At 35.6% G+C, this 17,822-nt stretch overlaps 2 protein-coding genes across 2 annotated transcripts; one reads left to right on the top strand and one right to left on the bottom strand.

Moving 5' to 3' along the window:
- The first annotated feature begins 3,265 nt into the window (after window positions 1–3,265).
- On the top strand, window positions 3,266–4,612 carry LOC148586120 (UPF0481 protein At3g47200-like). Its single transcript, XM_088515272.1, has one exon. It carries the CDS (start codon window positions 3,266–3,268, stop codon window positions 4,610–4,612), a length of 1,347 nt encoding a protein of 448 aa, XP_088371398.1.
- Window positions 4,613–12,593: 7,981 nt separating this feature from the next.
- On the bottom strand, window positions 12,594–15,217 carry LOC148586119 (uncharacterized). Its single transcript, XM_088515271.1, has 3 exons — window positions 13,720–15,217; window positions 12,721–13,323; window positions 12,594–12,631 (listed from the first exon to the last, which is right to left on the bottom strand). The coding sequence occupies exons 1-3, from the start codon at window positions 15,215–15,217 to the stop codon at window positions 12,594–12,596; spliced, it is 2,139 nt and encodes a 712-aa protein (XP_088371397.1).
- Between the last annotated feature and the right edge of the window lie 2,605 nt (window positions 15,218–17,822).

Raw genomic sequence — 17,822 nt, 5'->3', positions numbered from 1 at the left:
AAATTCTTAAGATATTAATGATGTGTTTATTTGTTTCTTCATTTATGCTCTTATCGTGTTTTTTTAAAATTGATGTAACTTTTAAAATTTTTATTGAATTTATAATAAATTATTATTAAATTTTGATTAAATTGTAATTTTAAAAGTCACGTCAATTTTAATTTAGGAGCACACAAAAAAAGCATAAGGGTAACATTTAGCATTACTTGTGCTTCTTAGAGCATTTCTAACAACCTGCATTCCATAGCACAAGATAATTTTTTTCATAATACCTAATTTTAGTTAATATCACCCAATTTTCATTACTCGCAAATAAGTTTAGAAGAGGTAAAATATAATTTTTGCTACACTAGCTATTCATTATAGCACATTATAATTTTTTTTTTTTTAAAAAAAAATTATTTCTCTGGTTGGAGAAAGAGTCATCGGGTTGTGTGCTCTCTGTATCTTTGCCCTTGTCTTTATCCTTAAAACATTATATATATATATATATATATATATATATATATATATATATTAAAAAAATAGAGAATTTTAAAAATAGAGAATGGAACAAATAATTTGTTAAAGTTTGTATTAGAAAGTTAATAACTATAATAGAAAAAAAAAATTGTGTATTTTGAGTAACTAAAATAAATAGTATTGCAGAAGATATTCTTAAGAATTTGGAACTTCAATTAATAGTCTATCCAATAATAATGAAAAGAAGAAATGCACACGAGAACTAAACATACCAAACCCAAATTGGCCAAAGAAAGGAAGAGCTTGATAAACTAGAACTTTAGCCCTTGCGAATGCTCTAACCCCACCAAAATAGCTTTTTAATAACTTTTTAGCCCTCGCTTTTGTTAGCTACATGGCTAGCTGTGCAAAAACAACTTATTGGTATAATAGTTTTCTAGCCACATAGCTTTTTAGCAAAAGTTATATATTGGTTTGTTTGACAAATAATGGGTTAGCCTAGACAAAATGACTTTGGCCAGCCAGGTAAAACAAATTTTGACTTTGGCTCTAAAAAAAAAAACACAAAAAAGAAAAAGAGATTAGTTAAATAAAAAAGCAGTTGCAGGTTTCTTGAAAATAAAAAACAAAAACTAAAAAAAAGTATGTTTTAATTAAATTTTAACCAAAATATTTACTGAATGTATATGAATGCTAACATTTTTTTTATTTTTTCCTTAGCAAATAAGGAAAGGGTTATAAGGGAGGATTTTTACCACTTCTAATCCAAAAGGATGAAGAAGTGGGAGATCCTAACAACGAAAAAATGGTGGGCTCCCCAACAACAATCCCAAAACAAACTAAAATAGTGCAACAATAATTATAAAGGGTAAAAAATTGGTCAAACAAGTGACCCGGTCCTCTCAAAGGGCCGCAAATGGAGGTAACAGAAGCTAAAGGGGCACAGACAAAATCTGAGCCCCCAGATTTAACCAGCGACAACCACCGGACGGTGATAGAAGCGGAAGGGGCACTGTTAAAGTCTATTGAAGGGACTGAAGCACAGAGAGTAATCATCACAAATCCGAAAACAAACACAAAACATAAAAGCAACAGAAGCCACACAAGGCAGAACATAAAATTAAAAAGCAGGAGCATAACACCAAATCCAAAAATCACAAGCATCAACGAAGTTGTTGGAGAAGCCACACTGGCGCGAGGCAAACTGGAGGAGGAGTGGAAGGAGACGATGGGGGGCCGGAGTGCCAATGATGGTTGGAGAAGCCACACTGGCGCAAGGCAAAATGTGAATGCTGACATTTTGGATGGCCAAATATTTTGACGAGGCTGAATTGAATGCTCTTAGTGCAAATGCGTGATAAAAGTGACCGAGTGTATGTATGCATGGACTTAAAATTTCGAGTTGAGTAATATTTTAAGATGTTATATTATAATCTCACTAAAAACTTTCAAAATACCAATCTCTTTGTTAAAATATATCCAAAATATATTTTTACTATAAGAGAATTTCAATCTCAACCAACCATTAAAATCTACCCCGCCTTAATTTGGTGGTTAGACTGAACTCAATTACTTGTGTTACGTTGCTAACCAATTCAAAAAGGACTTATCAATTTACCAAAAAAAAAAAAGAAAAAAATTAGAATCTCAAAAATGATGCTTTAGTACTATCAGTCTCTTTTATTATTATTATTATTTTTCTGAGTTTAGTGTCAGTACTGTCAACTCGACTTATTAATAGCCACCATGTCAAACTCTTTGATTTCCCATTGAAAATAAAGTATGGTAGCACGTTGGATTCTTATCAACACCATTAAGGACATTCATGGAATTTGAGCAAATATTGGGCTAGATTTTAGTACACGTACAGTGTATGCTCAATCAATTCACCATCACTATTAAAGATTCAAAGCTTATATATGTATAATTAGTAATACATAGTAATTGTTTTTACTAGAGAGCCACACAGCAGATCTACATTTCATTTGCAGGGGCTCAACGTCCGTGTATCGCTTTCTAAGTTTCTTCTACTCAGGTGAAAACCCTCCCTTTTTTTTTCTTTTTTATTTACCAGTCGAATAATCTCTTCCTCACTCTCTGGTACTTATAGATATATACCATTCTCTCTTGCTCTTTAGTTTGCTGTGGTTTAACATATACATATATATATATAGAAGTTGCCCCTTTTGATAAACCTCAATTTAAGTTGCAAGGGACTCTGCGTAGTACTACTTCCTCTTGGGGTAATGTATGCACGCCGAGTGCAAAAAATTTTTTTTTAACAAACAAAAAAATAAAAAATAAAAATTTTTTTTTTGCACTGTCGTGCGTGGGCGTGCCACGCACGATGCGTGCTGCCAATCACGTCGCCTTCCTCTTGTTTTAAGGTTGTCTTTGAGTTGATTAGAAAAAAGAAGAAAAACAAGGTTGTATTTGACGCAAAATTAGATCTGGATTCTACTTTTTTCTTTCTTTTAGTTATTCTCATGAGCCATCCCCACACCCTTACTTTTTACTTCAAATTCAGCGTTTTATTTTGTCAAGATTAGAGCAAATTATATTCAAGGAACCACAGGGTGCTGAAAGGGGATATGGCCCCAAAAGCTATCACATCAAATCCTAATTTACTTCTAAGTATTTTTTTGAACATCAAGAATTTTAAAAGATGCTTAATTAGAACTTAGAAAAGAAAAAGGTCAGCAAGTGATTTTGCAACATCATGCGAACTATCCTCCAATGTTTTTAACGATAGTGACCCTTGTCTTTGTCTTTAGGAAATTTAAGAAAGGCAACGACTTGCTAAATGGGAGAATCATCAGGTTTTGACATTCGAGAAGAAGCAAATGCTTCGATGAGAAATGTGAATGCAAATTCTGAAAGTCAAAATGATTTAGCAAACAGAGTGTTGGCAGATGACATCACAAAAATGTTAAGAAGGGCAGAGCGTCCATTATCACCTGGATGTTGTATCTACAGGGTTCCACATGATCTTCGTAAATTAAAAGAACAAGCTTACACTCCTCAGTATGTATCAATAGGGCCTTTTCATCATGGTGCTGAAAGATTGAAATCCAAGGAAAAACTTAAAGTGAGATATTTCAAGAGATTTGTAAAAAGGGCTGCGCTAAACGTGGAGAATTTAGTAAGAACTATAAGGGCCTTGGAAGAAGATGTCCGTTGTTGTTACGCAGAGAGTAGCGAACTTACAAGTGATAATTATGTGAAAATGATTCCGGTGGATGCGAGCTTCATTATTGTGTTTTTCCTTGCTCAATCATGCTATCTTGGAGAATGGAGTAGTTACGACGAATTTACATCATTTACGAGAAGGCTGATGAGTATTGTACTTCATGACATTTGCTTGCTTGAAAATCAACTTCCTTTCTTTGTTATTGAGAAATTATACCACCATGCATTTTCATCTCCCTTAAACTACCCTTCCTTCACTCAGCTTACCTTTGAAATCTTTGAAAATTACAACACTCAAAAAATGTATCATTATCCCAATTTGGAAATACTGCACTTCGTTGATTTGTTGAGAACTTTTTTTCTGCCTCCATCACATAGTCTACCGGAAAGAAGCGATGACTTGGGAGTACTCGAGCATTTGTATACTGCGAGCCAGTTGCACGAGGCAGGACTGAAGTTTGAGGTGGGCTCAAGTGAATGCTTATTTGACTTAGAATTCACAAATGGAGTGCTGAAAATACCATGCTTAAAATTATACGGAAATACAGAATCTTTTTTTAGAAATCTTGTGGCCTTGGAGCAATGTCACTATTTATTTGATGCTTATGTTACCGATTATGTTCTCATATTGGATTTCCTTATTGACACCACCAAAGATGTGGAATTACTTGTGCGAAAAAAGATCTTGCTTAATACTTTAGGCGATAGCAATGCAGTGACAACTTTGGTCAACAATCTATCCCAACGCATTTCATATATAGACACCAACTCCAAGTATTCTACACTCCATAAAGATTTGAATGAATTCTATGAGAATCGTTTCCATAGATGGAAGGCTACATTGAGACGTGATTATTTGAGCAGTCCATGGAGATCTGCTTCTACCGCAGCTGCTTTTATCTTGTTGGCGCTCACTTTCATACAGACTGTATGCTCCATAATCTCATTATTGAGATCTTAAGTTTGTGTAATTAATCTAATGTTATTGGATTGCATTATCATAACATTTTATTGTTCTAGGAACTTGAGGTTTGTGGGATTGTAGTCTACAACTAGAAAAATTAAATTTGACTTAAAGTTCTAAATTTGCAACTAGTAGTTAATTAGATATATATGTTTCTACTCATGGAAAGAGAATTACTTTAGTTTGATTTGTAATTTAGAATTTTAGATTGCTGTAGTTTACACAACACATGTAAAAGCGATATATATAGTACGTTTATTTCGTAACTTAAAAGTGCGATTTTAAATCAAATTGCAAAAAATATATTACTTGGAAGTTTTTTTTTTTTTGGGCAAGGCATAGGTGTGGTAGTTTTGAACTTCAAAATGACTGCGTTTTGGTCAATAAAAAATATTTTTTTAAGGTAATAATATAAAATTTATTAAATATTACAATAATCAATAATTAAAAAATAAAAATATTAAAAAACTAAAAGTCACCCACTGTCTCTGACTCTCCCATCTCTCTCTCTCTTTCTCGCCCTCCCTCAATTTTCTGTCTCAAATCAACTCTGACTCTCCCATGATCTCTCTCTCTTTCTTGCTCTCTCCCTCAATTTCTGTCTCAGATCAACCCTCTCCCTCTACTCTCTCTGTGTTTCTGAAATTTGCTAAGGAGAGGGGATTAAATAAAGAAAAGAGAGGAGAAGAAAGTCAAGAAAGGCAACAGAAGAGATGAAGAAAATTGGGGAAAGGAGAAAAGGAATTAGACGGTGGGCGGAGGCCCTTCGGGGTGGTCCGGCCACCCCCAAAAACTAAACCTTTATGTATTTTTCTTTTTCTTTTGGCCCTTGGGGGTGGCCGGGCCACCCGGGTGGCCAAAATAGGGTGATCCGGTCACCCTATTTTGGCCTAGGGGTGGCTCCAGCCACCCCTTAATTTTTTGATTTTAATTTTCCTTTTTCTTTTTTAAATTTTTTAATATTTTAGTTTTTAAATTATTGATTATTGTAATATTTAATAAATTTTATATTATTATTTTAAAAAAATATCTTTTTATTGACCAAAACGCGGTCGTTTTGAACTACCACACATAAGCCTTGCCCTTTTTTTTTTAAAAAAAAAATTATAATTTGAAAACCCAGAAAATGTAATCTTTTTGACTTAATGCTGAATTCTCCTCATTTTGTGATGCGAAACATGCTATTGCCAATTGAATGCACTAATTTAGTTTATGTGGGAATCAGACTAAGAAATTAATTATTTATTTTTGGAAAATGCTAAGTGTTTTTTTGGTGTCCTCTTAATTGTGATGTGCTTTTTAAAATCACTGTTGAATTTGAGATTATCATTATTAACTTTAATCTATTGGTGAATTAAATGTCACATCACAGCTGAAATGACATTAAGAGAACACTAAAAGAACACCTAATATTTCCAAAAAAATTTTATATGTTCCTTCTTCAATTTTTAACGTTGAGGTAATTAATTCAGATACTTTCCTTTTTGTGGGCAAGGTTTTTTTTTTTTTTTTTTTTTTTCACCAATAGGGAAGTTTTAATTATTAAACACTAAAGAGAAATAGGAAAAACCCATGATTGTTTCCATATATTAAGATTTGTTATAAATGTATAGGTACTAAATTTCTGCTTTTTCATTCAGTTATAATTATTCAACCTCGTGAGAAAACAGGATTTGGAGACAAAGAAAATTAGGTAGTAATAAAGGAATGTATACAAAAATAAAACATAAAAAGAAAGAAAAAAACCTTTTATTTCATTTTTTTAATGTCATAACCAATTTTTGTCATGGTTTGGTGGCATATATAGGGAATTTGTGTTTGATAAGCCCAAGTAGAAATTCATCCTTCATAACAATCTCTGCGGTATTTTGAAGCCACAAGAAATATGTCACATCAAGTAAAATACAATCAATTTTATGTGGTTGTGATTAAGTTGCATCCTACCAATTTCCTTTTAACTCGAAAAAGGCGATTACGGTGAGCAGTTATTGACTAAAACATCTAACCATAACCGCCTAGGTAGTTCGTAAAATCTACTAACCGCCTAGTAATTCTAATAACCGCTAACCGCTTTTTTTAAAAAAAAAATTTAAAAATTTAATTCATTTTTTTTAAAATAGAAAAAAAAAATCAAAATACCCATATATATTTATTGTGTAACCGTGCTTCAAAATTGTATAGTATACCATATATTTTGATGCGATAAGAAGTAAAGGAATTTCAAGAACCAACTTGAGAGGACCGTTAGCTAGACCGCCATATTGACGTCCCGATCCACAATACTTGAGATAGGTAACTTTTCAAATTTACAAGCTTAAGCTTTTAATTATAGTCTATTTGAAAGACTCTTTAAGATGTTAATCTCCAAAACATAACCTATTAAACTACTATTCGATCCAAAAATATAAACTAAAATATTATTGTATAGTTTCTATCAAATGAATAAGGGAAAAATGTAGCTCCTAGGATTTTATACCGTGGACGTATAAGTCAGACCAAACAACATAAAATTCCTTTCATTTATTTTACTTTCACTATTGTCTTTATTTTCTGATTATCTTTTCTTTCATGGTATCGCATTTATCGGCTAACGCCAGTTTACGATCATGTGGATTTCTTTTTTTTTTTTTTTCTTTTCCGGATCCCCTTATTTCGTTTTGTCTCTGATTTTCACATGGTGTTAGAGAACAAAACAATCTATGAGAGTCCTAAATTATTGTGTTCTCTCGCTAGTCAGTGAACACCAACAGCTGCGTCTTGTGGCGTGTAAACTCAGAGAATTTAATATTTTCCACCATACTGTAATCTAGCATAGGCTGATGATATATATAATATGAAGAGTTACAATTCAAATTCAAATATACAAATTCTTTTGAGATAATGTAATCTATTTATACAATTTCAAATATGTAATTATCCTAATCTAAAGTGTTTCAATTGCAGCTTGTTATCTTGAGTCTGTTGAGATAAGATTGGAGATTATCTTGTGAGAGTCTTTATCTTTTACACCCCCCTCAAGCTCAGTGGGGGTATAACAACTCTGAGCTTGTCACGTAAATTTGAAAATCGGATTAAGGATAAAGGCTTGGTGAAGATATCTGCAACTTGATCTTTGGATGAGATAAACCGAACATCTAGAGATTTTGAAGCTACCATATCCCTAACAAAATGAAAATCAATTTCTACGTGTTTGGTTCGAGCATGAAAGACCGGATTTGATGAGAGATACTTGGCGCCTATGTTGTCACACCACAAGACCGGAGGATGTGAGACAGTGATCCCCAATTCGCATAAAAGGGATTGTAACCACGATAATTCTGCAGCTGTGTTTGCTAGTGCCTTGTATTCAGCTTCCGTACTTGACCGAGCCACTGTTGCTTGCCTTTTACAATCTCTCTATTTCTTCAATTTAGTACATTTTGAAGGGTAGTGTTGTCCAAAAGTGTTATTGATGGTAGTGCATTAAATGCAATACCCTTCAAAATACACTAAATGAAATAAATGAAGAGATTTTGAAATGGAGAGGATCTTTTTCTTGCTTTTGTAGTCGTGTACTTATGGCGTACTGATCACTCAGCTAAGTTTCTTCATGGTGAACTCCCCCTCCCCTCTTCTTTCTTTCGTTCTTTGTTTTTTTTTACCAGTGCAATAATATTATCTATCTCACTCTCTCGCATTCTCTGGTATATGGCATTATATTTCTCTATTGCTCTTACCGTTTGCTGTGGTTTAACATATATAGAAGTTGCTGCTTTTGACAAACCTCAATAAAGTTGCTATGCATATGAATTTCTATTTCTTTAATGAAAACTACAAGCCATCTCAAATGCTGTGCATGGAATCAATTTTTTTCTCTCCGCAACGGTAACAAACGTTTCTTAAGTACCCACCTCGTTTGACTTTCCTCGTGGGGACCAAACAGCTGGCACTTCTTAGCATGTTGCATAATGTTTAATAATCATAGTAATTCTAAGGGAAATCTTTGTGAAAATAGATAAATACAAAATATTTTAAATAGAATAGTAAAAATGAATAGCTAAACTATTAAGCTGGATGTAAGTACTTTGAAAAATTGAATAATTAAAATAAATAAAAAATTTATCCTTTAACTAAATTTTAGAAAAATATTTGTTGAGCTGGATGTGAATGTTATGTTTAGCAATATTCTTAGTTTTGAAAGTAGCTCTTGGGAAGATCCATAGCTGTGCTAAAAATTTTAAAATACACCTATATATATACATAGAGGAAAAAAAAAAATTATGTCAACATTAAAAAAAAAAAAAATTACCCACTTAATACGTTATAATTAACAAGTATAAATGGGTTGGAATGTGAAGATTAACAATTTTCAAGTCAACAAGACCACTTCATTTTGCATATGATTAATTAAAAGACCACCAAATAAAGAAATTAAATATTTGTTGTTTCGTGGATCTGGATCAAAGAGATATTATAATAATGATTATTTCTTATAATTACACACATGCACATTATACACATATGTATAATCAATTATCTATATTTAATTCTTTCTCACTATCGACTTGCATATTAATATGATCTACTTTCCTCCTGATTCCTGAAGACCAAACAGCTGGCATGCACGAACCTCTTCATAGCAATTTTCATTTTTATAAATGAAATGTTAGGTATTTTTTTAGTGTTGTCATAGTGTTTTCTTAATCTTAGATGAATATTATTTTTTAAAAATTGGGTGAGAGAAATACTAATCAATTCTTTTTTCTTTTATTTTTTTTTTAAATTTTTTTTACAAAATAATAATCACATTGGACTAGAAGAACACCAAGAAAACGCACAGCATTCTCATTTTATATAGATCAATAGATCATGCTGTGATCCCATCTCAAATATTTAATTTGGTGCATCATTTGATGGCATCAAGGTTTTCGTTAAGGTTTGTTTAATTAAAACTACAAGCCATCTCAAATGCTAATGCATGGAATCAATTTTTGTCTCCACAACGGTAACAAAGGTTTCTTAAGTACCCACCTCGTTTGACTTTCCTCGTGAAGACCAAACAACTGGCACTTCTTAGCATGTTGTATAATACTATAATGTTTATTCATCGTAGTAATTAAGAAAACTTCGCAAAATCTATATCAACTTTTACGTGTTTTGAAATTATTTTTTTAAAGTTCAAAATTTCTTAATTTATGATATCAAATTTTCAATTTTTTGCAATGCTCTCATTTTATTAGGATTTTTTATTAAATATTGTCAAAATTTTTCAAAATATCCTTGCTTATATATATATATATATATATATATATATATATATATATATATATATAAAATGCAAAGATTTAGCCTTAGGTGTTTTTACAAATTCTGTTAAATCTTAACCAATACCTAAATCTTTGTAATTTTTTATGTTATTTTATAATAAAAAAAATGAATATTTTGAAAATTTTAACTGAATTTAACAGCAAATTCTAATAGAGAGGTGACATCACAAAGAATTGGAAGTTTGATTAATTCATCCCAATTGACCAAGAACAAGTTTGTGGCAATCGAATTCGATACCCAAGGCATCGAATGGTGAAGGGTTTTCGAAGAGAGACGAGAGAAGAGAGAGAGAGAAAAAGAAAATAATAAAAAAAAATATTTTGAAAAATAAAAATAGATAGTAAAATAAAATAAAATTTTATGCTTAGTAGCTATTTTGGCTACTATTGTTGGAGACGCATTAAAAAGCTTTCTAGTGTTGGTACGATCCATTTGTGTCCTAGGACCTAGGGAGTGCATAAGTCAATCCATTTGATTGTTTATACGTGTCTCACAATGAAACATTTTTTTTTTTTTTTTTTTTTTAAGATATGAGTGATTAATATGACATAATTGGACCAAATTCATAACATGCGATATTATAGTCTCACTAAAAGATTGGCCAAAATGTTAATCTCCCTAAGAGCACTAGCATCAGTTTTTTTTATAACATTTTTCATTCCCTACATATAAGGAAAATCTCAACAACAAAAAAAAAAAAAATCATAAAAGTCACATACAACGGCTTCTATATTGCTTCCTTAAATATTGGGGATGCTAAAGTGCTACCAAATGCAGTAGTGAGAAGTACTTTAACTTCTCAATAGCTTCCTTATCCATTATTTTAACACAAAATATTTCTTTCCTTTCTACTCTCTTCTATTTTTGCCTTTCATGGGGATTGTGTTAAAATTTTGTAAAATATGTGAGGGTATGTGAGAAATTTGTATTTTGTAAAGAACTAATATTTTAATGGTGTACAGAAATATAAGTGTTGAGAATAAGGTTGTATATTGAATCATACAATATAATGTACAGAAGAGGCCTATATATAGGCGAATAATACAGACCTAGTAGAATAAGGAAAGGTAAACCTAGTAACCCTAGAATACTAAAGAAGGTAAATAATAATAATATAATATTATCTAACAGCCCCCCACAAGCTCAAGGTGGAGTGCGAGAGACCAACTTGAGGTTGGACACAAGATCACGAAAACGTCCTGGAGGATGTGACTTTGTAAAGATGTCTGCGAGCTAATCACGGGACGTGACAGAATGAAGTTGTAGTGAGCCCTGAAGAAGATGATGACGAACAAAATGACAATCAATCTCAATATGTTTTGTCCGTTCATGAAAAACATCATTATGAGCAATCTGAATAGCACTCTTATTATCACAGTATACAGGAGTAGCAGAAGAAAGAGAGACACCCATATCTTGTAACAACCATCGCAACCAAAGAAGCTCCGCGGTAGTGTCAGCGAGAGCACGATATTCTGCCTCTGTGCTAGATCGAGCAACAACAGTCTGTTTCTTACTTCGCCAAGAAATAAGCGAGGTGCCAAGTAGAAAACAATAACAAGTGGTAGAGCGACGATCTGTTGGATCACTCGCCCAATCAGCATCAGTATAAGCATGCAACTGTATAGGAGACTGAGAGGAGAAATAAAGCCCATGAAATAATGTCCCCTTCAGATACCGAAGAATGCGTAGAACAGCTGAGAAATGAGTGGAGCGAGGAGCAGCCATAAATTGACTCACCTGATGGACAGCATACGAGATATCAGGTCGAGTGACAGTAAGGTAGACAAGACTGCCAACTAAGTGCCGATATAAGGTAAAATCATGAAGAGGCTCGCCATCATGAGGAGTGAGACGAGTATTAAGCTCAGTCGGTGTGTCGACAATCTTACTGTCTGTAAGATTGGCCCGAGAAAGTAGATCAGATATATACTTGGCCTGTGTTAAATAATAACCATCTGAAGAAGATGAGATCTCAAGACCAAGAAAATAGCTGAGAGGGCCAAGATCTTTCATCTCAAAGTGTTGACTAAAAAACTGTTTAAGTTCCTGAATACCAGTCATATCATCCCCAGTGATAATCATGTCATCAACATATAGTAGAAGAAGTATGGTACCCCGGTCTGTGCGGCAAATAAACAAGGCAGAATCATAAGAACTGATGGAGTAGCCAAGTCGAGAGATAGTGGCGCTAAACTTAGCAAACCATGCTCGAGGTGCTTGCTTAAGCCCATAGAGTGCTCGACGAAGACGACAAACCTTGTTTGTAGGATGAGATAATCCAGGAGGTGGCTGCATATAAACTTCTTCACTTAAATCACCATTAAGAAAGGCATTTTTGACATCCATTTGACAAAGTGACCAATGCCGAGAGGCTGCAACAGCCAACAGAGCACGCACAGAAGAGAGGCGAGCAACTGGAGCAAAAGTCTCCTCATAATCCACACCATATTCCTGAGTAAAACCTCTGGCCACAAGTCGAGCCTTGTACCTGTCAATAGTACCATCAGAACAAGTCTTGATTTTGTAAACCCACTTACACCCGACCGCAGATTTTCCAAGAGGTAAGTCAACCAGATCCCATGTATTGTTCTTGTGTAAAGCATCAAGTTCCTCTTTCATCGCAGCCTGCCAAAGAGGGTTAGTGGAGGCCTCACGAAAAGAGTGAGGCTCATGCAAGGTAGCTAAGGCATGAAAGCAATGAAAATCCTGTAAATGGGAAGGAAGAGATCTTACTCGGGTGGATCGACGAATGTCAGGTGATGGAGTGCAGACTGGATCGTCAGATGGAACAGAACCTGGGGAGGCAGGCGAAGAACTTGGGGACGCAGGCAAAGAACTTGGGGACACAGGCGAAGCAGCTTCGAGGGCATCAGATGACTGCAGTTCTAGCGAGAGAGACTCAGGCAAGACATTGGTGGTGGGAGTAGGAGAAAGAGGAAACTCAAAAAGGGTAGTAAAGGGAGGGGATGATGGCATGCTGAATTTGCCGACGTCGTGGAATAGTCGATGCTCCCAAAAAACTACATGACGGGAGATGCGAAGACGACGAGACACAGGATCATAACACCGGTAGCCCTTGTGTTCCACTCCATATCCAAGAAAACAACACAACCGAGAACGAGGCTCAAGTTTGGTGCGCTCATGAGGCTGGAGTAAAACAAAACAGGCAGAACCAAAGACACGGAGATGATGATATGAAGGGATAGAGCCAAACAACCGCTCATAAGGAGTGCAATTATCAAGGATAGGGGTAGGCAACCTATTGATTGTGTAGACAGCCGTGAGAGTGGCTTCACCCCAAAACGGGTTAGGAACAGATGTAGAAATGAGAAGAGCACGGACAGTGTCTAAAATGTGCCTAAGTTTACGTTCAGCTCGACCATTTTGTTGTGAGGTGCCTGGACACGACAAGTGAGAAACAGTGCCATAATGTTTTAGAATGGCTTGAAAATCATGTTGAGTATATTCTAAAGCATTATCAGAACGAAAAGCCTTAATGGGTTTTGAAAATTGGGTTTCAACCATTTTGGCAAAAGTACGATAAATATCCAATAATTCAGAACGAGATTTCATTAAAAACACCCAAGTGTAACGAGAGAAATCATCAACAAAAATAACAAAATAACGTGAGCCACTCATACTAGCAACAGGAGAAGGTCCCCAAACATCAGAATGAATTAAATCAAAGGAAGCAGTAGCATGAGAGTCACTATTATTAAATGGCAAAGCCGGTTGTTTACCAAGTTGACATGAACTACAATCAAAAGAATTATTGGAAACTGAACCTAACAAACCCTTGGAAGCTAAAAATTGAACGCGAGAGGCAGATGCATGACCAAGACGCGAATGCCAAAGTGCAAGAGATGGTGATGATGAGGAGGCTGCAGCAGAGATGCCTGTGGCGGGGAGATGTAAGGATGATAGTTCGAACATACGCCCAATTCTACGCCCGGTCCCAATGGTCTGATTCGTACGAGGATCCTGTACATGCACACCAGAAAAGTCAAAAACAAGTCTATATCCAAGTTCACACAGTTGGCCAACAGAAAGAAGATTGAAGGATAATCCAGGCACATGAAAAACTTCAGGAACAGAAAGGGAAGGTGTATTGATAGTGCCTATATTTTTAACAGTCATAATGGAGCCATCAGCTGTGCAAATGAATGAAGAATGAGGGGAAGGTACATATGTGGTAGAGGAAGTAGGGTGAGGTGTCATGTGATTGCAACAAGCAGAGTCAAAGAGCCAAGAGGAAGAGGTACCTGGCAAAACTGAGAGGACAGAGGAAGATGCATTACCAGAACGAGATAGGACGACCTGGTTGACTATTGTCTCGAAGTCAGCTGCAGATAAGGTGACACTGGATCCTGATGCGTGGCCAGAGGGGGCAACTGAAGAGGGAGCAGCTGGAGATGAAGCAGCTGGAGATGAACCACTCTCAGTATGAGCAACTGCTGCTGTGGGTGCATTAGATCTTCCCTTACGCCAACACTTGTCAATAGTGTGCCCTCGACGTCGACAATAGCGATAGTAATTATTATCGCGAGACTTAGGAGGGAGTCGAGAAGTACCTGACCTGTCATAATACTCTCGCTGGAATGACGAGGAGCCAGAGGATGGTGCAGCCAACACTGTATGACTAGGCTGAGAGCGCATAGTCTGCGATCTAGTCTCGGCACGGACAAGTTCGAAGATGGCAGTGTCCAAAGTGGGAAGAGGAGAACGATGTAATAGTTGCACACGAACAGGCTCAAAATCATCACGCAAAGCCATCAAAAATTGGTGAAGGCGATGTTGATCTCTACGGGTAATATACATCTGAGCATCAGTGGGATCCTTCCAAATAGGATCAGAAACATCAATTTGGTTCCACAAGAATTGCATGCGGGCAAGAAAATTATTGATACTCTGACCAGATTCCTGCCTGAGATGGAAAAGTTGAAACAAAAGCTGATACTCGTGAGCACCATCTACAGAAGAATAACGAGAAGCAAGCATATCCCAAGCACCCTTTGCTTCATCAAAGCTGCCAAAGAGTGCAGAAATAGATGGGATAGTGGTATTACGGAACCATGTAAGAATCTGATGATGTTTGCTATCCCAATCAATAAGACGAGTGGTAAAAGCCTCATCTGCCTCAGAATCCTTTTTAACTGGCTTTTGGATATCCCCAGTGACATAAAGCCAAAGCTTGCGGCCTTTAAGAAAGCTGCGCATAGATTGAGACCACAACATATAGTTTGTTCCATCCAATACAGTCTGAACATGATGAAAAATCTCGTTTTGTGCCATCTGGAAGGCTCAAATGCAAAAACAGACTACAAATATGAAATCAGGACGAAAAAATAGGTAAGAAAGCACCTGGTCAACTCTGGAAGTCAACAAAAAGTCAACGGTCAACGGTCAAAGTCAACGGTCAACGGTCAAAGTCAACGCTGACGTGGCACTAATGACGTGGCAAGGTCTGACTGATACCGATGACGTGGCACCGATGACGTGGCACTGGTGACGTGGCACGTAGGGCTGCCGTGGCTATGCTGACATGGCTGATGCTGACGTGGCAATTAGGGCTGACGTGGCAAGGATGGCGTGGCACGTGGGTGCGATGGCGCGTGTACCCGGAGGAGGCGTGAACTGGCGCGTGGATCTGACGCGCGGAACTTCTGGTGGCGCGTGGGGGCGCGTGAAGGCTCGTATGGAGGATCTGAGACCTGTTCTGGAATCCTGGGGAGCAGATCTATCGATCGGTGGCCTGAGGGAAGCAATCGGACCACCGTGGCGGGCGGTGGCTGGACGGCAGTGGCGGAATTGCCGAACCTTTGGGCGGCGCGTGAGGGTGCGTGTAGGCTTCGATATGGCTGTGTGAGGCGGCTCTGGGACGGTTGTCTTCCGGGCTTTCAAGCGGTATAGTGATACGCTGAAAACCTCGAGGAGAAGATAGAGAACCGTGAGGATCAGAGAGAAGGATTCGCCGGATAACACTGGCGGCGCCGGAGGAAAAATATTTAGACGCGAAAAATTTTGAGGTGATTCAGAACCTGTGCTCTGATACCATGTTGAGAATAAGGTTGTATATTGAATCACACAATATAATGTACAGAAGAGGCCTATATATAGGCGAATAATACAGACCTAGTAGAATAAGGAAATGTAAACCTAGTAACCCTAGAATACTAAAGAAGGTAAATAATAATAATATAATATTATCTAACAATAAGAAAAGCTATTGTGGAGTGTAAAATCAACTTCCTTTTTATGTTATTGAGGAATTATACAAGTTTACATTTGCATCTCACTCAAACTACCCTTCCTTCACTCAGCTCACCTTTAAATTCTTTGCAAACTACAACACTCAGAAAATATCTCTCGATCCTTATTTGAAAACAAATCACTTTATTGATTTGTTAAGAACTTTTATGAGCCTCAACAACACTTTAACTTCTTTGGTCTCTTCGGCCACCGCATAGAAACCGTAGCAAAAAAATTATACATTTGTACACTGCAAGCCGGTTGGATAAGGTATGAGTGAAGTTTAAGGTGGACTGAAGTAAATAGTTATTTGACTTGAAATTCACAACGGAGTGTTGAAAATACCAAAAATCTTCACCCAAATGATAAGCAACATCATATCAGGAAGACTAAATCTCACAATATTGAAGTATGACTACATGAAGTTGTGCGTGCCAAAGAAAGGAGAAAAAATACACTTACAATGAAGTTCATGGTGCGTGCCAGCTGTTTGGTCTTCACTAGAAAAGTCAAACGAGGTGGCTAATATTGCCTGAAACAAGAAAAAACGAAGACTCACTTACCAGGTCCTCCAGTTGTCGGCTAATATTGGAAAGGTCCCAATTCATTTTATACTAATACCACTTCTAGAAGAATATATATATATATATATATATATAAACTTGTGTCATGAATCATTTAAGAAAGTCTCTTCTCTTACAAAAAAAAAAAAAAAAAAAAAAAAAAAAAGTCTCTTCGAAAGACTCTAAGATCTTAATCTTCATAACATAACTTATTAAATTACCATTTGTTCTAAATATCTAAATATTTAATTGAAATACAATATTTAAACTCAGACTCTTTATTCTAATACTATGTTAATTTAATAACTAGTTATCTTAAAAACTTCAACTTTTAAAATAAATATAGTGATAGATCAATACAACCAAAAAAATGATGGAGACAAGACACAGGCCATGGCCTCTCAAAAATATTCTAAAAAAAAAAAACAAAAAAACAAAAAAAAAGTAGGCCACGAGTTGTGTATAAAGCAAAAATGCTAAAGGATGTTAGGGGCATATCAATCAAAGTACTTGTTTTGTAATATTTTTAGTCGTTGATTTTGAAAGGAGGAATCCATATTTTTTCCAAGAGGAGTTGGAAATTAAGGATCCCAATCTCTAGATGGTCTTTGTTTGGTCGTTCAGTTGTATCTGCAATACGACTGAATATTTTTCTCCAAAGATTCTTTTGTTCGAACAATAAATATTGTTGGAGTAATTTAGTAATTAGATGAATATATAAGAATATATTGATACTTGAGACATTAATTTGTTACCATTTACAAAAACAGGAAACAAATTATTCAAATTAAGATTTATCCAACAAAGTTTCCGTACTCTTCTATTAATTATGATGATAATTTTTGTGGAATATTTCTGAAGAAAATGTGACATTTTTACTGAATTGGCATGCTTTGTTCATCCTTAATTAAAAAAAAGAAAAAAAAGAATGAAACATGTCAACTCAATACAAATGTAGAACGCAAAATGCACAAGTGATCAAAATGTAAAGAGCAAAATATATCCCAAGTTTCCTACCTTTTGTCACCAACAAAGAGTTGTGATATATTGGCACGAATTTTCTCCCTCACCGCTTCATATAGTGT

The sequence above is a fragment of the Corylus avellana genome, chromosome 4 (genome assembly GCF_965113065.1).
Source record: "Corylus avellana chromosome 4, dhCorAvel1.hap1.2, whole genome shotgun sequence".
Taxonomy (NCBI): Eukaryota; Viridiplantae; Streptophyta; class Magnoliopsida; order Fagales; family Betulaceae; genus Corylus; species Corylus avellana.
Note: the sequence above shows the minus strand (reverse complement) of the source record. Positions and strands in the feature narration are given on the sequence as shown.

What these genes read in the sequence shown, in the direction of transcription:
- LOC148586120 (XM_088515272.1), top strand. Translation starts at nt 3,266, where the DNA reads ATGGGAGAATCATCAGGTTTTGACATTCGAGAAGAAGCAAATGCTTCG.
- LOC148586119 (XM_088515271.1), bottom strand. Translation starts at nt 15,217, where the DNA reads ATGGCACAAAACGAGATTTTTCATCATGTTCAGACTGTATTGGATGGA. An exon ending in TCAATTTTTAGCTTCCAAGG is followed by an intron (nt 13,324 to 13,719) that starts GTTTGTTAGGTT and finishes TGTCGTGTCCAG; the next exon opens with GCACCTCACAACAAAATGGT. An exon ending in TTCTTCGCCTGCCTCCCCAG is followed by an intron (nt 12,632 to 12,720) that starts GTTCTGTTCCAT and finishes TCCCATTTACAG; the next exon opens with GATTTTCATTGCTTTCATGC.